Source organism: Morus notabilis, unplaced genomic scaffold, assembly GCF_000414095.1.
Source record: "Morus notabilis unplaced genomic scaffold, ASM41409v2 Scaffold399, whole genome shotgun sequence".
Taxonomy (NCBI): domain Eukaryota; kingdom Viridiplantae; phylum Streptophyta; class Magnoliopsida; order Rosales; family Moraceae; genus Morus; species Morus notabilis.
This window is the reverse complement of record NW_010366583.1, coordinates 112,527-133,140: the sequence shown is the minus strand read 5'-3', so window position 1 is coordinate 133,140 and position 20,614 is coordinate 112,527. Positions and strand designations below refer to the sequence as shown.

The 20,614-nt window shown below is 34.0% G+C and overlaps 2 protein-coding genes across 6 annotated transcripts; one reads left to right on the top strand and one right to left on the bottom strand.

Annotated features, from left to right (window-relative positions):
* Positions 1 to 6,130: 6,130 nt before the first annotated feature.
* On the top strand, positions 6,131 to 8,949 carry LOC21396134 (receptor-like serine/threonine-protein kinase At4g25390). The gene has a single exon (XM_010110767.2). The coding sequence runs from the start codon at positions 6,310 to 6,312 to the stop codon at positions 8,326 to 8,328; it is 2,019 nt and encodes a 672-aa protein (XP_010109069.1). The 5' UTR covers positions 6,131 to 6,309; the 3' UTR covers positions 8,329 to 8,949.
* A 6,352-nt stretch (positions 8,950 to 15,301) lies between these two features.
* On the bottom strand, positions 15,302 to 18,284 carry LOC21396132 (transcription factor bHLH120). 5 transcript variants are annotated; one of them, XM_024173911.1, is made up of 4 exons: positions 17,875 to 18,284; positions 17,029 to 17,612; positions 16,825 to 16,937; positions 15,302 to 15,376 (listed from the first exon to the last, which is right to left on the bottom strand). In XM_024173911.1, exons 1-2 carry the CDS (start codon positions 18,214 to 18,216, stop codon positions 17,064 to 17,066), a joined length of 891 nt encoding a protein of 296 aa, XP_024029679.1. In that variant the 5' UTR covers positions 18,217 to 18,284; the 3' UTR covers positions 15,302 to 15,376; positions 16,825 to 16,937; positions 17,029 to 17,063. The 5 variants fall into 5 exon arrangements, with proteins under 5 accessions (XP_024029679.1, XP_024029680.1, XP_024029681.1 ...); XM_024173912.1 differs by having other exon boundaries at positions 17,053 to 17,612; XM_024173913.1 differs by having other exon boundaries at positions 16,825 to 17,141; positions 17,247 to 17,612.
* Between the last annotated feature and the right edge of the window lie 2,330 nt (positions 18,285 to 20,614).

Genomic DNA, 20,614 nt, shown 5'->3' with positions numbered 1-20,614 from the left:
TTTAGATTTATGGTATAAGAGCTATCCCTCTCACAAGCCTCACAAGCTTGTCTAAGACTTCATTTTTTTTAGATGGCTTCTGATTCTTACACCACTGATCACGCTCCTTCTCTTGTTTTTCCCTCTCCAATCCTGCCCAAAACTTAATGACGATCAACATCGCAGCTCAACAACCTCAAAGCTCGCATCTCTGAATTACTTTTCATAGATAGCTCAATTCAATAATAGTTTCCACGGGCTAGAGCTTCTCGGGTAGCTTCAACATTAGTTCAAGATGGGCAAAACATTCCAAATCCTGATTACCCTCTTGGCGGTGACAGGATCATCTTATTTTTCATGCGATTCTTACTTTCCTAAGTGAAGCTGTGATTCCATTGGTATCCTCTGCAACATCAAGTCAGGAACCTTGGACTCATCTCTCTTGTCACTATGCCAAGAGATCTACCACTTTCATTACTCTCCTCCGCACAATGGCACTGCTGAAATTAGTCCCAGACACATGGTTGTCACTGGGTATCTTCTTCATCAGGCAAAAATTTCTCATAAATATTGGTCATTTGCCTTTCAAACTACAATTTTTTTTTTTAAATCAACTTCCGACTCCCATCTTACAATATTCTTCTCATCATAAAGAGTTACTTAATCAGTCACCAACTACATTAAATTGAAATCTTTTGCTGCTTATGTTTTCATTTGGCTAAAGCCATATGCTCATGTAATAAAAATCTTATTTTTGTCTTGGTATTAACATTAATAAGATTTTCACTTCCCGTCATGCTCGGTTTGTGGAGACTGAATTTTCTTTCTCAAAATATTCTTCTGATGTTTTTATCTCTTACAATGATTGGAATTTATCTTCTTCTGACTTTTCAAGACCACATTGCGTCTTTGCTACTCACCATGCCACAACAAGCGCCACCAATTAGTGATTTCACGGCTGCTCTAATTCATCTTTTTTGTCGCAGTCAAACACAGATAATTGCCACCAAATTCGACGGGTGTAAGTAAATCCGTGCATAATTCCTCTCCTCTGAATAATATAAATTCTTTGGCTTTTGTGTCCAAGTTCCTCCAACAGATTCTCCAACCAAATCCATATTGCAACAAACTCCTTAACCTTTTCCTTGTTCTTTGCGCACAAAGCCGATCTGCCCTACTCCAAACACACCTCTCACGCTACGAAAGCATCCTCGGAAAACAATATATTCAAACCAAAACACATCTTTCCAAGCAAATACAAATATAAATCATCCTCTTCCACATTTTGTTGAACCTTCATGTGTTACAGAAGCTATTAAGCATGTTGAATGGCGATGTCCGATGAACTTACTACACTTCTTCGAAATGGTACATGGGAACTCGTTCCTTCTACATCCTCTCAAATGTTGTTGGCTGTAAATAAGTCTTTTGGATAAAACGTAATCCTGATGGTTCCATCTCCAAGTATAAAGTTCACAACCAAGTCAATGCTGGTTTCTTCTCTCACATGGTTTTGTTAATTCTCAAGGTGACAACTTGCTATTTATCTATCAAACAACTATTTTCACTCTTTATTTTTTGGTTTATATAGATGGTCTTGATCGTCAATGGCAACACTAATGACTTCCTAAACAGTTTTATACAAACTCTGTCTACTAACTTTTTCTGTGAAAGGACCTTGGGGATCTCTTTTATTTTCAATGCATTGAAAAGAGAGTGATATGTCGGATGCTAAAGAGTGCACTGCGCTCATGCCAACAGAGATGCAACACAATTTTGTTAAGTAATTGGCGATCTTCAACATTTATCACTCACTCCGTCAGATGCACGTGTCTTATGCAATTAACAAGTTGGCTCGTTTCATGCATGCTCCTACTGAAACCATTGGTCTGCGGCAAAGAGAGTTTTGCGATATTTGATAAACACAATCCATCAAGATCGTTTTTCTCAAACGACATCAGAATCTCCATGAAACCGCCTCCATGGATGCGGATTGGGTAGGCAATCGTGACGATTGCACATTCACATCAGCCTACATTATCTATCTATGTGGTAATGCTATTTTGTGTTCAAAGAAACAAAAATTAGTACTCAGTCATCAACTTAAGCGGAAAAAATGTGAGTACGTACGCACTATGCACGCGAGAAGGAAAAGAGGAGGGTCGGACGTGGGGCTCACGCGACGTTATCAATCAATCAAAATTAACCATAACTTTTGATGTGATCAAAATCAAAGTTTCAGTGGACATTTAGTTCATGAATTCAGAATCATAATTCAAAATTATTTGTATTTTACGTGTATTTTTTGTTAGAGAAAAATAATGTAAAAACCCATAAATTATGATTCAGAATCAATGACGTATACAGAAAATAAACATTTTCGTCGTTTTGAATTATAAAGTTATGAGACAACGACCACGTTGATGCATGCATAGATCCATCTATAAGCAGTGTTTGGTCAGTAATCTAACCACCCGGGCATCATCTAAGTAATCTTACAATTTTTTTTTTCTTGACATAAGATATTAACAATAATATGTTACGTCTTTGAGTTTTCATTTTAATTTCCTTCGAATTGGGTACTAAGTTATTTACGTCTTTTAAAATTTCTCTTTTACTTTTCTTCACTTCTCTATATATACGTAAGAACAAGATGGAGAAATCTTATAAAATTACGGGAAAAAAGTGATGTAGAGAGGATTTCAACGTATACACAAGTTATATGACCTCGTTTACATGACTCGTTTTGAGCATTAATTAATGCATAGTATGATAATTTCATTATTATTTTTTTCTAGAGGAGAGAAAAATAATAATGAAATAAGATTTCAAACTTGCTATTGACAAGCCGAGGGATTTCAAAATTAACTTAGGGTTTTTAGCACTGTCGCCCTCTGAACTTGTCATGTTTTTACTAATTGCCCCTGAATTTTTAGTTTTGGCATTTAACTCTCTGAACTTGCTTAATCGTTACAATTTAACACATTCGGCTCACATCTGTTATAAAAGTGATGGAATTCGCCCACGTGAGACGCACAAGTGCATAACTAAAGGGGTAATTGCAACGATTACGCAAGTTCAGGATTTTAAATGTCAAAAATAAAAGTTTAGGAGACAATTAGTAAAAACACAACAAGTTCAGGGAGGCAAAACCCTTAAATTTATAATAACTCATACTAATAGTCTAATAGGTTTTGCTTATATCGACAGTGCTGATGCTTTTCCAATATTTTATTGAAATATTAAAGATGAGTGTATGTAGGGTGAAACAATTTGTCATTAATTAATACATAACTTGAGGAGACCAAAAAAAAAAAAACTGTATTGTTGAAAGTTGTCATAATAAACAGATAAGAAAAGGAAAGAAAACGACGTCAATTATTCTTTAATTTCATGGAAAAAAAAAAAAGAAAAAGGAGGAAGATTAATTGAGACTCTCATGACCACAAACTTTTATAAATTTACAATTCCTCGCTGTAACATCACATGTTTTGGTAAACAATACTACTTAATTGGGTCACAAAAAGTTGAAATAAAAGCAAGAACAATATATATATATATATATATATATATCTCTATAATAACAATAAAAAGTAGCTAGCCAGGGACATGGGAGCTATTGCTTCATTGATAGACAATAACAACCCTATAGGCTAAGCTCCTTAATTATGGCGTTTCCCTTATAATGCCAACGGCTAATATTGCTAGCTAGCTAGTTTTGTGGTGAATGTAGTTATTTATTTCAGTGTCGGTCTCATTACGCGGTCGAGTGTTATTTTCTTCTTGGAGGTTCTAGTTCTTTCTCTAAATAATTGGAATTAAAAAAGTCTAAGGTCGATGAACATATGGCACAACTACTAGTGTTGAGGCTTTTTGGAAAAGGAGTGTTAGATTTCTATGGTATGATTTGAAAAAATTAATTAGCAGTACGTGTATATTTTTAATCGTCAAATTTATATTAAAAATTGTTTGTATTGTTTATTTTAACGTGATTCTGATCTTATTTCACATGAAAAATATGTACAATCAGTATAAACATATATTGTAATTAGTCAACCCTAACAAAGAGAAAAGTTAAGGTTATTGGTTGTTGGGCATGTGGTCTTTCTTTCATTAGAGATGATCAAGTTGCTTGAAAGTTTAAGGTTACGTTCGATTTGAGTTTTTAATTTAAATTAAAATTTAATTTTATATTAAAATTTTTAATTATAATAAAAAAATTAAATGTAATTTTTTATAAAAATTTTTAACTATAATAAAATTAAAATTAAAATTTTAAATCGGTAAAATAAATTGCATGTGTAACTTAGAAAGAAAAAGACCAAGAAAAGTACCTGCTTCACTTTTCTTTTCCACTTACTTTATGGGTGGATGACTTTGACCAGGTCATTTTTGGCATTTAAAATTTCGTCTACTAGCTGGGTTGGTTTTCAAACTTTGGTGATATTAGCTCACTGAGCCCCACAACTTTGGTTTTGATAACATTCTCTTATAATCATTTATGTGTAACAACAATATTGAATCTTTTTTTCACCAAAAAAGAAAAATTGTCATCGGTGAACGAACTTTTAGGCTAACTAATATGAGCCTCTTTGCCCGCTTACTATTAGATAGATTAGTAAGTGTAGTGGTGAATAAATATTTAGAATTCTACTTATGAATATGAATAAAAATAAATTTATGATTGGTAAGTCTATATGATAGTAATTCAATGAATATATATATATATATGTATATGTATATCTTTTTCAACTAAGGTTTTGACACATTTTTATTTCATATGTTTTTGTCTTTGTTTTTCCCTCTTAGGGTGAATAACTCTTACCTCTCGAGTTAGTTTTTAGTTACTCTTATTAGCTAGTCATTGAATAAGGCAGGTTTTCTATTGACTATACGTTAGGCAAATTTTTTACCACTTTAAAACTATAAGGAAAATCTGAATTTCTGAAAATATCAACGAAACTTTCATTTTTATTCTTTTTATTTAACTTGAAGGCAGAGAATTTAAACTCTAAATCTAAATATGAAAAATAGGCATAGATTTAATGCTAAGCTAATTAGTCAAAACCATCAAATTTATAAAATTGGTTTTATCAAATTTGTTCTCAATAAACAATTTTAATAAACATATTTCATGCTTTGTTTAATCCACAGTTGCGATATTAAATAGTCATAATAAAGTGATGAAGGAGCAAAATAGATATAAAAAACAAAAGCAAAAAAAAAACTTTTTTTTATCTGTATAAATCATTAGTTTATATAGATTTTTTTTAAACGAATTTTTATAGATTTTCATATTGCACCTTGTTTAAAAATTAAAACAGCGCGAGTTTTATAAAAGATGATGCTGATACCAATATTGCATTGTGATATCACCCTTTAAGCTAAAAAACAAAAAAAAAACAAAAAAAAAAAGAAAAAAAGATGATTTAACTTGTAATGAAGTGTTGGAAATAAATGCCATCTGTTATCTCAGCTTCATTATTTATTTCGAGTAAAACAATTATCTTATCTACATAACGCTACAATATAAATATATTGTATAATTTACATTTTTATGAGATATTATCATCGCCGTAAATTTTGACCGGAGACTTTAACTTTACCGATTTAAATTTTTAATTTAAATTAAGATATAATATTTTTAAAAAAATTTTAATTATAACAAAAAAAAAATTAAATATGATATTTTTAAAAAATTTTAACTATAAAAACTGAATGTCATAAACAGTTGAAAAGGGTCAGGGATGAAAATGGGCTCTTATTATCAGGACGTACTGTTATAAAGCCCATTTGATAGTGTCACATATTAGAGCATCTTAATTTCTAAAATTTTAGTTAAATTTTAACTAAAATAATTAAAAATTTATTTTAATTAGTAATTTTTGAGTGGTACACTGTAACTATACTCTATACTTTAATTAAACATAAATTATTTTAATATTTATTAAATTTAAAAATATAAATAATTTTATTGCATTTATATAGAACCTTTACATTTATTATAATTTAAAAGAATAAAAGAATATAAAAAATTAAATAATTAACCTGTTCTTTAACTATGTTTAATCAGCGTGAAATAAAATTTTCAAACCATTAACCATTTTAATTAAAAATACGAAATAGGAAAGACAGAAGAAAGAGAGAGAGAAACTGTGAATAAACACACAGACAAACAAACAACTCCCTCTCTTCCTTTACAGCAAACAAAGAAGAAGAAAAAAAAGACAGCGTCTTCTTCTTCTGCAATCTTCACCAGTGCAGCGATGAAGATTCACTATTGGTAAGCAGAAATCCAAAAGTTTGTCTTTTTCGTTATTCCCGTTGAACATGCCGTCTCGTTCAATCCCAGCTCCGTCGCCGGCGCCTTCCCAGTTCCGCCACACTCCGACGGCTCCTCTGGCGGCGGCGGCCACCGGCGCCGCCTTCTCGGTCCTTCTATTCTTGGTTGTCTGCTTCCGCAAGGTCACTCGCAAGCGCACGGCCCCCGAGGCCGACTCCATCCCCAACTCCAAATCCAAGCCTCCACACCGCCTCCCCTACGCCGTCCTCCGCCGCGCCACCGACTCCTTCTCCCCATCCCGCCGCCTCGGCCAGGGCGGCTTCGGCCCCGTCTTCTACGGCACCCTCCCCAAGACCGGCCAGCAGATCGCCGTCAAGCTCATGGACTCCGGCTCCCTCCAGGGCGAGCGCGAGTTCCAGAACGAGCTCTTCTTCGCCGCCATGCTCGACTCCCACCATGTTGTCTCCGTCCTCGGCTTCTCCTCCGACCGGAAGCGTCGCCGGATGCTGCTCGTCTACGAGTTCATGCACAACGGCAATTTGCAGGACGCTCTACTGCATCGGAAATGCCCCGAGCTGATGATGTGGAAGAAGAGGTTCGCGATCGCGGTCGATATCGCCAAAGGCTTGGAGTACCTCCACGGATTGGAGCAGCCGATTATCCATGGCGATATCAAGCCTAGTAATATACTTTTGGACAGGTACTTCTCTGCTAAAATTGGGGATTTTGGGCTCGCTAGGTTGAAATTGGATTATCAGATTGAGGTGTCTGTAGAGGGATGTGATGCTACGAAGACGACGAACGGTAGTCATGGCGGCGGAGTTGAGGATTATGGCTCGGTGGTTGAGGAAACTGAGAGTGTCACTACGGTGTTTGAGGAATTGAATGCGGGTTTCGATCTATCGCCGGAGAGTTTCGTAAAGGTTTCGACTTCGCCCGAGCCGGTGGTGATGGCGTCTTCGGCGGCTTCTGCGTTGACGGAATCGCCGGAGGGATTCGAGAAAGCGAGCGCATCGGAGAGCAATTTTGACAAGGCGTCTCCGGCGAAACAGAATCGGGATAAAGATTGGTGGTTGAGACAGGACGATGGGGCTGTGAAGGACTATGTGTTGGAATGGATTGGGACTGAGATAAAGAACGAGAGACCGAAGAGTGATTGGATTGGACCGACGGCTTCGTCGAGTAATGATAATTTCGGGAAGGCCGAGAAGAAGAAAAAGAAGAGTGGTAGGAAGCAATTGGATTGGTGGATGTCAATGGATGACGAAAAGGAAAAAAACGTGAAGAATTCATCGAGGAAGGAGAAGAGGAGACCGGCAAGGGAGTGGTGGAAGGAGGAGTACTGCGAAGAGCTCGCGAAGAAAAAGAAGAAAAAGATGAAGCAACAGAGGGGAACGGTGAGTGATGTCGAAAATGGTGATGGTTGGTGGCTGCAAGACGAGGAATTCTACACGGAGAGGAGGAGGAAGAACAAGAGCAGGAGTCGAAGTCGGAGTAGCTTAGATTGGTGGTTGGACGGGCTTAGCGGCGAGCTGAGGAGACCCCGACGCAATGGCAATAATGACTCCGCTAGTGGAGAAATTCCCAGGAGTGGAGAAATTCCCAGGAGTGGTGGCTTCAGTAGCACTCCTAGTATGCGAGGAACCGTGTGTTATGTTGCCCCGGAAACTGGTTTCGGTGAGAATGCTTCGGAGAGGTGTGATGTTTATAGCTTTGGGGTCTCATTTTTAGTCCTTATAGCCGGGAGACGCCCACTTCAGGTGACAACTTCACCTTTATCCGAATACAAGAGTGCGAATCTCTTGTCATGGGCTCGGCATCTTGCCCGAGAAGGAAAACTTCTTGATCTTGTTGATAAGTCTATTCAGTCTTTGGATCAAGAACAGGCTATTCTTTGCATCACAGTTGCGTTGCTGTGTTTGCAGAAGATACCGGCTCGCAGGCCTTCAATGAAAGAGGTTGTGGGGATGCTTACTGGGGAATTGGAACCTCCCCGGTTACCGGCTGATTTGTCCCCTTCGCCGCAGTCAAGATTTCCATTCAAGACTCATAAAAGGGTCCGGTGAGTTTGTCTAATTTCTAAACTTGTGTTTGTTTATTTATGTTAAACAGTAGATGGTATACTGATTGTAAATCACTACCCTTCAGTTTTGTGGGTGATTCACGTATACAAGAAAATTTGAGAAGAAAAGAAAGGGAGATAATTTATGTTTCACATCAATGGAGTTGATTATTACAAATGCTTTTCTCTTCATTTTGTTGATTACAGGATTGGCATATATTACATCCAAAAGTTATTAGATCTAGCTATTCAGGGCATAAATTTTGGCGTAAATCATAACACCGTGACCCCACTTTCTTTCTTTGTTACATGGATTTCAGTATTGTCATCATGAACAGTTCCTTTTTGCTTTTCAACGACAAACATGCTTTTTGTTAGTCTGTTTTCTAGATACTCGATTAAGGGACTTCCCTCCTCCTCTCTAACAGTCAACACAGAAGAAGAAAAAAGGAAAAAAGAGAAGAAAAAAAAAAAAGGAATTGATGAAAAAGAAAAAGAAAACAAAGAAGTAGCTTGCTTTTTATCTTTAGAGAATTTTATGGCCAGGAGAATTGTCCCATTGGTGTCGACACTTTTCATAGGTTGACCCTGCTTTTTGTATATGCAATTTTGTATCTTGGTAGAAAGGCAGAGTTATTTCATATAAAATACTGACCTAATTGTATTGGAACATAGTGACACAAACGGTACAATACAAGGTACATATTATTGCCCTGTAATGATGCCTATAATTGATCTGTCTGAAGTTGCACATGCCACATGGCATAATCATAGGCACTGCTCTAGACTTGGCCATTGCGTAAAGCTTCAAAATTTGATAATCTTTGGGCAAATTTTAGATATTCCCAGCTCTTAATTTCCAAATATAGTATACATGATCTCTCTCTCTCTGCTCTGATAATTCTATCTCTTATAAATGTTCTCATGCTCTCCCCCATAGATAGATGAAAATGAAGTATTTAGATCTGATTGTGTCGTTCCAGGTAAATAATTGAGATTTTAGACTCTGAATGTAGAAGAAAGTGGCCGTTGAACATTGGATAAAAGTGGTACTATTTGTCACTCTCTTTTGGCATGGTTTTGATAAGTTGCCGTGTTCACTATATAAAACTTAGTGAAACATGTGTGCAATTTACCTTTAGAAAAAGAAAAAAAAAATGTATTTTATTATTATTTTTTTTTTGGGTTCATTTGTTGCGACTAAACATTGATGAAAAATTGCCTCACAAAAAGGAGGAATAAACAGGAAAACAAAAAATGTCATGCTATTTATGGTCTTAGCAGATTGCTTATTAATGTCTTCTTCTTTCAAAAAAAAAAAAAAAAGAGCTTAAATTGCTTCTTAATCCTTGGAGAAAGGAGACAAGTACTTCCTAAATTGCATAGGTTTTGATTTCTACCATTTACTTTTTAATAATATCATTTTTAATTAATATTATATTAATTAAAATGGTATTAATTAAGAATAATAAGTAAATTCTAAACTAGTTATTTTAAGGGTAAGTTATTTAATTTTCTCTAATTGTGGTAGTGTGTGCGCGCTTATTTTCAAACCTCCACCCTTCTCTCCCTCATGATCAATCAAAGGTTTGCACCACATTGGAATGGGCCTGCCAATAAGCTTTGCTTTTGGGCTCTTTAAGTTCTAAGTCTAGTCTGGGGGAGGCCCTCTTTGTGGTGGGCCCTATATGGAGGCTGTAATTGGTCCTCTTCTTTTTGTTAGTACAGAGCGTTTATAAAACACACACAAAAACATAATTTTGGCTGATTAGCCATATCTTGTCTTTTGATAAACGCAACATAGACATAATATTCCCATTGATCATTATGCTAAAGAAATTTCCTTGGGATGAAAGAAAAGAAATCGCTTTGTTGTAACGTGCTCAGGATTTGTTGATTCATTTGCGTTTGTCATCAAGGCAATAGCTATTTTCCCGTAACTTATGATTGAGAGCATCTTTTATTAATTTGGGGATACTTCCACTAATTAGCATTTTAGCGTCTCCGTAAAGTGGGTTCCTTCTTAGAGCACGCTTTCTACAAATTATAGATTTCTTTCTTCTTAAGTAATCACTTTCGAACTACTTTGAATTTGTAATCTATATTGTATTGTGTGTCTCTGGAAATTGTTGCATTAATTTAGGGCCGGATCTTTTGAGTGAAAAACTTAAAAAAATGCAACTCGAGTTACAACTTTATTCGAGTTCATGTTATTTTAAGTTTAAATTTGAGTTTAAACTCGAGTTTATGATTAAAACTCGAATTCAAGTTTCTCCTTCAACTCGAGTTCAGAAACTCGAACTCAAATTAATAAACAATATTTTTCTACTCTTAAAAATGCTATAACTTTTTCGTTTTAAGTCTGATTGAGATGATTTTTTTTCTATGCGTTGACAACGAAAAGACGAATAAAACCCGACCCATATACCCTATTAAAATTTTTCATCAGCATTGAGTTTTTATTAAAATACTATCTAAATACAAATTCAAGTTTTGACTCACTCAAAAAGATTCTTATCTCAAACCATAACTCAAATGTACACAACCAAACACAAACTCAAGTTACAAGTTCAACTCAAGTTATAACTCAAATTCAACTCAAGAATTATACTCAAGTTAAACTCTAAAAGAAATAACCAGTTCTTGAGACTTCTCATCTCATAAATGATTCTTGAAGTTTATCTTAAATCTCAATTTAGTTCTTGATTTTTAAAACGTTTCACAATTAGTCTCTGAGATTTTGTTTTATTTTAATTTTTGTTCTTCCACTAACTAGGTGCTAAATATTTAACGGAATATGTAAAAATTTAGCGTTAAATATTTAACGAAATTTGTAAAAGTTAAAGAACAAAATTAAAAACACCTAAGGACTAAAATAATGTAAAAAATAAAAGTTAGTTTCCACATATAGTTTTTAAATTTTAACTGTTTCTAATTGTAGTTCTTGATTTACATAGATTCCGTCAAATATTAACACTCAATTAATGGAAAAATTAAAACTAAAACAGAGCAAAACTTTAGAGACATACTATAAGACATTTTAAAAGTCAGAAAATAATGTAAGATTTAGGATAAACATGAGGAAATATTTATGAAATTAACCCAAAATAGAAAAAAAGAGTTGAGAGAGAAGAGATGAGCTCTTGCCTGTTCTAGGCTACCCAATCCTATTGAATTTCACATGTGGAAGAACTCCTTCTGCATGTGAGAACTTGTATACGAATTTAAATTTCGTTTATTTTATCGATTTAAATTTAAAATTTAAATTTTGTTATAATAAAATATTTTCAAAAATAATCACATCTAATTTTTTTATTATAATAAAAAATTTTCACATAAAATTATATTTTAATTTAAATTAAAAATTTAAATCAGTAAATTAAAGCAATCATTAAGGTAATAAAATAGAGATGATAGAATAAAAAGTCGTCACTTATATTTTATAAAAAAAAAAAGTCTGTTTTATTACATCAATTCATCAATAATTGGGCCAAGAAAGAAACATGAGTGTTGTTTGATCAGGGGATTCATTCCCTGATTTGAATCATGGTTCGTGATTCGCTACAGTATCTTTTCTCATAAAAAATACACGTAAATTAAAAATAATTCTAATTACATGTTCTAATTCATGAACCAAACGTCTCCGAATTAACATTGAAGGAGTGGGTACTCACCACTTGGCAATGATTTTTATTTGGATTAATTTTAAAAATATGTCCTAAAATATATATTTAAATTGCTAAACGAATCAAAATATCTTCTCCGTTACTTTTACTTCTGTCTATAATCTTAACAGAGTGCTACATGGGACATGGCACTCATTTAAATACATTAAAATATCTGAAATTAAACTGACAAATGATTAATTAGTAGAAAATTAATTAAAAAAAGAAAAATATACAGCTGAACTCTGAAGTTTCTTTTCAAAACCCACTCAAGCTCAATGCACCAAATCGGCCTCCACCTCCTCCTCTCGACGGCGATAGTCCCTTGTCCGGCGACGATCAAGTCGGCTCACTTGCCTCCTCAGTCCACTGCACCAACGAAATGCTGAATGCCGATGGCAGCTATGGCGTAATCAACGGCTGAGAGTTGGACTTAATCTTCTTCATGGCGTCGTCTTTGCTGAGTCCGGATTTGGGGCGGCCATTGATGACGAGCAAAGCTTGGAAGATTATGCGGAGTGAGAGAGTGAAGGAGTGAGGGAGAGGAATTTTGTAGGCGTTGATTTCGTTGGGTTTTTTTTTTCGCGTTGTGCAGGAGCCTGGGTTGGTGCGCGGATGAGGGCGCCACGATTGGGTTGCACGGCGGCGAAGGGGGCTCGGTCGCATAAGGGTGGGGCGGACGGCCTTATAGGGATGGCGGGGCCTGGGTTTGCTTGGCCAGGATAGGAATCTGGTTTTTTTGTTTTTTTGTTTTTTCCTTTTTTTCTCTCTTTACACGGATCTGAAAGTACAGGTCTTATTTCAAAAAAAAAAAAAAAAAGAAAGAAAGAAAGTACAGATCTGGTTTCTTTGGGCATTTCTCTAAATTTCAAATATTTGAATGAGATTAGATCTTTTGTGTGTTTTTATCTGAATATTGGATCTATCGTTCTCGTTGTTTAAAGGGGTTTCATTGTAGATTTTGGTCTGTATCCTTTGGGACTTTGAGTGAGGTGAAGACGAAGAAGACATGATTTTAATTTTTTTTTTGGTTCTTTTGAGTTTTTTCATTTAAAAATAAAAATCACTGATTTATTTAATTTTGATTTTTTAATTAGAGTTTAATACTTTTAAGTAATTTAAAATGAGTGTCACCTAAGTAAATTCGTTAACATTATGGACAAAAATATGGAGAGGATAATTTAATTTGTTGTTTATATATTAAAAGGTGTTTTAAACTATTTTAAAAAATTAATAAATATTTTAAAATAAGTATATAGTTTGGGAGTATTTATAAAAATAATTCTTTTTATTTTTTTGACATGTGGCACTCATGATCAATTCTTCCTCTTTTAACTTTTTCATCGTTATAAGGTGTTTAGTATAAAAATTTATATTATAGTTTAAATTATAATTGTGACTTGTTACAGTATTTTTTTTTATAAAAAATACACATAAATTAAGAATAATTTTAAATCATAATTTTAAATTCGTAAACTAAACGTCTTTCCTCGTATTCTTCCTCTGTTAACTATATATTATGTTGCCACTTCAGCGCAAAAAACTAATAACTTTAAAGAACTTATGTGTTGTCTCAAGGCTGTGATTGAGATTGTAAGAAGAAGTATACGGTCGAATCTTAATTTATATTAGCAGAGACACACCGCAAGTCACTAGGGGCACGTTCTTTTGTCTAAAAAATTAAAAAAAAGACAACTCAAGTTTCAACTTTATTTAAGTTCACGTTCTTTTAAGTTTCAACTTTATTCAATTTTACTCAACTTTATTCAAGTTCTAACTTCAACTCAAGCTATAACTCAAATTCGACTCAAAAACTACACTCAAGTTATACTCTAAAAGAATAACCTCTGGATGTTGCAACTTCAGCCGAAAACGGAAGGGGAAATGAACACGAGCTTATGCATGGTTGACAATGATATTATGCATATATAGTAACGGAATCCTAGTGCTGAAGTCAAAGTCAAACTATGGAGGAGTTAGCTTCCTGCCTAAACCACTCACAGATGCCACAAACCTACCTGCACACTATTTGAAAGATGAAGATCGATCTAAGTTGAAATGACAAGTATTAAAAAACAAGAAGAAAAAAGTATGACAAAAATAAAGATCTCGTTCATTTCACCGATCCGACTTTACAGTAAAAAATTCTTAGAAATAGTTATATTTAACTTTTTTATTATAGTAAAAAGTTCTCACATAAAATCACATCTCAACTCAAATTAACGAACTAAACGGATCCAAAATAAATAGAATAAAGAACGTATGTAGAGATAGCGATAAATAATTTTATTTTTCTTAAGAATAAGTGGTGTCCTCGTGTCCTCATAAGTGTGAAAACAATGGATCCTCACTCATTCTTTCGTCTACCAGCAACTAAAATGGACCCCTAAGTCACAGCAAGACCAATTCTAGAGACATAATTATAGCTCACTGTAAACGAGGGAAATCAATCCCTGACTGATGAGAGAGAGAGAGTCCGATAGGTTATTTTCTTGCCACCACCGCCACCCGTGATTAGCAATATATGACTATATATTGTTTCCCATGAAACTTATTCTGAAAACAATTAGTGCAGATGTATACACACGTGCACAAGCCTAAGTTATATATATATACACATGCATACATACATAAACCTACTGAATTAGTATAGGAAGAGATCAATTCCGATTCTTAGTAGATAAATATTAATTTACACTACTAACAGAAATACAAAAATATACACTTTCACCCAAATCTTAATGCCACTCTCTATTTTCTTCTTAATTTCCTTTTCAAACTCTTTCTTTCCGTTTAAATACATTACGAATTAATAATTTCAGTGTCTAGCATTTGCATGAGCTTGTTATCAGTTTGTTTAACTTGCCTAGATAATGTCTCTGTATACAAGAGCTAAGCCTTTTGTTGCGAATTACAAGTACTGGTTACGAGAACCTGAAATATGTTAAATAATTCAAGCGTGTCAAAACTGATGAGCTCGCAAACATATTAATGTTTTTGATTTACTTTTTAGAAGCACATTTTTCTTAATTTGCATGTTGTCTACAATCGCAGCTAATATAATTAAGGAAGCTACCACATGCAAAACATGAATTGCTAGGTAAGGGTACCAGCATAAAATAAGAGAGAAGAAAATGCGGATCTGAAATATACAAAAAGCAAAAGCGTACGTACACCAGTACTTAATTTAGAGATAGTCTTTTTATATGACTCTGTAGTACGTATTTGTATCTATTTATTAAGAGAGAACAAAACAGTTAGGGTACATACATACATATATATATATATATATATATAATGCAAAATTGCGTCCAACAAGATCTCAACTATATATAATACGGCCACCGACATTCAAGTTTGGCTGTCTGACTCATGATGCATGAGAACCTAGAAACATTTCAGCATCTATTATTAGAAGAAAGAATTCATCCGTATTATAAATTTTATGACAGATCAGAGCAGGGGCCAATCCATTTTATCTGTTATTATATATATAAGAAAACAATCTCATGGTATAGGCCAATTACCACACACACACACACACGCACACACACACAAGAGAGAGAGAGAGAGAGAGAGAATTGACAAAAAGCATTTCCCAACTAATAAACTAGGTAACGTGCGGCCAATTGTAAACTGATAGTGCATGGCATATAATTGATATACATACATGCATAACCATATTGAACACATATAAGTGGTCCAAACTTCATACTTTTCTTTCATTCATATATAGTCGAACTCGATCATATACTACCTATATCATGTCTAATTAGTATATTGCGTCCACTACATGGAGAAACAACCATATGCATACTAGTATTTCTCAATTATAAATAGGCCATGTGACTTCAGCACAAGTCCCTTCTGTGTAATCTAATCTACCCTATTCATCACAAAACATAGTACATTCCAAAATTTTCTACCACTCAACCATGCCAAACAAATTTTAGAAGGGTGATCAATGATAAAGAGAATAATATTGTCGCTACGCATTTTTTTGTTTTATGTATTTTTTTTTTCACATATAGATATAATTCAATAATCAGTACTTTGCATTTTCTGAAGCAGCAAGGACAAGAAATTCAATTACCTGCACGTGTTTTACTCATTTACCTTACAACTGGATAGTGATAGAGAAGAATAGCTATTACCTAACTAATGTGCTCTCGACAAGAGGCAATAAAACACTTCTAAGAGGTTGGGCATTATAGTCTTGAGGAAAGGGTAACACAGAAGTTGAGATCTTATATAAAGATACTTTGAAAGACCATCTCTAATATAAATATTATATTTGATCTTAAAAAAATACGAATATGCTATTTTGATTTGTACTCCAATACATAATGTTATTTCAAATTCTATATCTGGTTTATTAACGGAAAAATGCCATATATCTAGTTCTTATCATAATTTTTAAACTTAGAAAGTTTTCAAAATTAGACTTTTAATTTTAAAATAATTTGAAAATGTCAATTTTATAATGCTTGAATAAAAAATTAATATATCAACAAATATCAATCAAATGCTAAAATTTGACATATGCTATATATTTGGTGCCAATTTCGCCACTGACTATAGCATATGTCAAAATTTAACACTGAGAACAACACTATTTAGAGAGTAATTTTTCTATTCAAACACAAATTTAATATTTACACGCTAATTTAACATTGCATTATAGATGCTCTTAGATTTCAAGTCCAAGATAGGGGTACTTCTGTGTTCCACATCGCCTAAGAAAAAAATATTTGGGACCATGTATGTACGTGAGACCGTAGAAAAGTGAATCTCATAGTTACTACAAAGAAAAACAGTACACAAAGGAGGCTTACGAGATAGTATGCGGCCATCTTTTCTCACAGTGTTTCCACAGAAAAGCCAGCAAAAAAATGTCATCAATTGGCAGAAAAATGTCAAAAATGACTTTTGATAAGTCATTCCCTACCTAGGATCAGTGCAAAGACCAAAAATGTCAGATTATGAGTCATGGATAACTACATGCAGCAAGTCAACCGTACATGAACAAAAAAACTAACGTTAATTGGATAATCAGGATATACTCTTATACAGATCATGATGAATATGGATCAATCACTTCGTTTACTTTCTGTTCAAGCGCTGACAGATTGATGCTTTCTATATTACTGGCCTGTGAAGGAAAAATTGAACATGTGCGTGAAATTACAGGTCTAATAGAAATATATATACAAGAATAGAACCCTAAAGCTGAAATGATATATATAGTACGTAGTACCTCGGACTGAATAGTGTGAAGAAATCTGTCGTTTACTTTGGTGGAAACACAGCTCACTAAGCTAAGCCCTTCTTCAAGTAGCACTTCCAAAATCCTTGAGAGGGGAAAACATTTACCTTCTCCGAAATCGCCAACACCGATGATGATTTCAACTCCACCGCGACAACTTTGAACTGTTAAGAAGCGTCCTGGCACCGGAGAACAGCTGCTTGAGCTAACACTTCCGTCGCGGTCGGTAGGCCTAGTACTCAAATCGGACGATTTCTTTAGCCCATCTCTCTTGGCGCCGAGATCTTTGATCTTCACTTGGAGGTGTTTTATGTACCTCACAGCCTCGTTGATGTGGTCGGATATAGAACGTTTTCCCTGAAATCCCATCAACATATTAGCCCTAAGGTCACAAGCGAAAAAATCATGACTACCAATTCAGATCCATGTTTCACAAAGTCACAACTCTATAACAAGCTGGGAAAAAAGATAGAAGAGAAAAAAAAACATGTATAATGGTTTTTTCAACTGAATAATAAAAGGGAATTTTTTTTATTTGACAAAGAGAAAGATCAAGGGGAAAAAGAAAATTATATATATATATATATATATCATGGCATGAAGAAGAGGTTTTCTTCACCTTGATTAACTGGAGTGGGAGTAAGGATCTAAGGGAGGCGTGAAGAGTAGCCATTTCTTGCCTTCTTAGCCTTTCAATGTCTCTATGCTTCATCTTCTTCTTGTTCTTGGTCTCGATATTCGAGCTCCGAATCTGACAATTATTATTATTGTTCAGATCAGTGGGAAGTTTGAAGATGATCTCCTTAATATCATCATAATCATGAGTAGTAGTGTCGAAAGCAATATTCTTATCTTCCAGTGAAGCCTGGCCAAGAATCAGATCTTCTGAGATCGTCTGCTTTTTGTGGGGATTAGGTGAACTCTTGAAGCACAGCTCACTGCTTTGATGTAAAGGAAACATAATTTGCAGGACAAAAATAATAATTCAATTTCAAGGCCGATTTTTTTCCTGTGTACTTGGGGATGGGAGTCCTGGTCAAGGGAAAGGAAAGATGTGTTGGTTAGGGTATGTGATCCTTGATGGGCCTCTCTAAGAGCCAAAGATTCCTTGTAATCTCCTCAAATCTAAAGGTAAGATGATAAATGACATCACCGGCCATATTATTAAAGAAATATATAAATATATACATATACATACATATATATATATATATATTTATATATTTGCTTGTTGACACTGTTTTACATATGTACAAACTTTAAGTTAGCCCCACTCATCTGCCCTCACATTTGGTGGAATATGGACCTAAAGCAATTACTTTACATTGAGCTTCTCTCTCTTTCTCTCTTTGCTATTTTATTTTAATCGTTATTTTCTTTGCCATCAATAAGGCTTCTCTATGTGATTTAAAAAAATAAATAAATAAACACACATAGACATTAACCCATAACATTGCTCCTGATATGCTCAATTAATCACTCAGAACATATAGTAATTTTCGATGTTGAGATCATAATTTATATCTATTTATTTCTTTTGATCAAATTAATATTTGACATTAAAGTAATTTGAATCTAAAGTTTAATTCATTTCACTGATTTGAGTTTACAATTTGAGTTTTGTTACAGTGAAAAAGCTCTAAAAAATAATCATATCTAATTTTTTTATTACAATAAAAAATTCACATATAAAATCACATTTTAATTCGAATGCAAACTAAACAAACTCTAAGTAGGAATCATTTAGGTACTCCTTTTTACTTAAAAATATAATCTCTAATGATTGTCGATTCCAAATTTTACTGTAATCAGGTAATTTTCAAAGGGGTAAAACTATTTGATAAGGATGTTTTCAAATCATTACTCGGTGGTTAAACTTAGTGGAAGCCGGACAGGAAAGCGAACACTTGTCAATATCAGCATGCAACACATTAATTGCTTCAACAAGACTTTTACTGTTTTAAAAATGACAAAAATTCAATAATCACAAAAATGGACCCACGTCTTCTCCACGATAAATGTGATTAACTATATGTCTACACAACGAAGAAAGTGATGAATGATTATCCCGTTTTGACTAGTTGCGGAAAATTAGTAGTTGTTTTTGGAAGCTACCTTTTCAAAAGCTGTTCTCGAAAACGTTTGGATATTTTTCAGAAGAATTTTTGCTTTCCATCAGAGTTTTCAATCAATGAGTCACAAATAAAACTTCTTCAAAATGCTCTTCTAAAAACACTTTTAAAATTTATATCAGAGTTTTGATAAAATAGTATAATCTTTACTCGAACATATTTAACGACTTTAAAAAAATTAAACTGTCTGAAAGCAAAAGCGGGTCAAAATATAATTAAGTAAATAAATTCATTCTGCTAAGCAGTATGACATTTGAACCACTCGCATTATTGTGTGTTTAAATTGAAAATACTAACGAATGGATTAGCAGGCGAGAGGAACCGATGTATTCTCGTAGGGACATGGAATAAATTGAAGCGGTAAATAATGGAAGTACATATATATATATATATAGTGCCATTAATTGATCAATGGCACGAAAAAGCTTTGTTCTTTTTTCTTTAGCTAATGGAGTTCTCACAGTAAAAGTTGGGCCCTTTGTGTTTATATATATATTTTTTACGCACGTGCTCTTATTTCTCTCTCCCACTTTTACTTTCCGGCAGTTCAACTTTAGGCACCTAATTATGTCTTTCTTGTGGTAATGGAACGGAACACGAAACTCTTGACTTGTCGTATGTGAACGAAACCCGATGATCTTAGTTCGTGGTAAATACAGAGGTTGGAACACGACAATGCTATCATTAACACAACAGTTTGTAGTTTCTACCTAAATTAATTCAAGAAGGTCGGAAATGTCATGAATATTAATATTTTGCTTTTATTAATTAACAAACGATAATTATTCTATGACTCATGATCTTATAATATCAATTATTAGTGATTCTATCAAAAGATTACGGGACCATTAGTTTCTTAGAATATTTTTTTTTACAATAATTGTCAATGCGAAAAATTAATTAGCATTCATAATGTCGAATATAGAAATATATAACAAGTACCTGCATATCTTATTTTGGGCTTAGAAAATGTTGTCATCAGATACTGTTCATGCACCGGATCTTTGGTCGGAGAAAGGAGGAAATAAAGCAGCAGAACCGGCCACGTTACATAGAATCAAGGAGAATATTTTCCGGCAGTGTCGATTATATGCTTTATGAGTTGGACAAAGATTTGTTGAATTTGTTTATTACATAAAATGCTCGGTGAAACACCTTAGCTGCTTCCCATGTCCTCTTTCACTGACAAATGAAGATTAGAACTCATTAAATAAATCTAGTTATTAT

Excerpts from the sequence above, each read along its gene's own strand:
- LOC21396134 (XM_010110767.2), top strand. The coding sequence starts at position 6,310 with ATGCCGTCTCGTTCAATCCCAGCTCCGTCGCCGGCGCCTTCCCAGTTC.
- LOC21396132 (XM_024173910.1), bottom strand. The coding sequence starts at position 18,216 with ATGTTTCCTTTACATCAAAGCAGTGAGCTGTGCTTCAAGAGTTCACCT. Across the intron at positions 17,613-17,874 it reads TCCCACTCCAGTTAATCAAG|GGAAAACGTTCTATATCCGA; the intron begins GTGAAGAAAACC and ends ATGGGATTTCAG.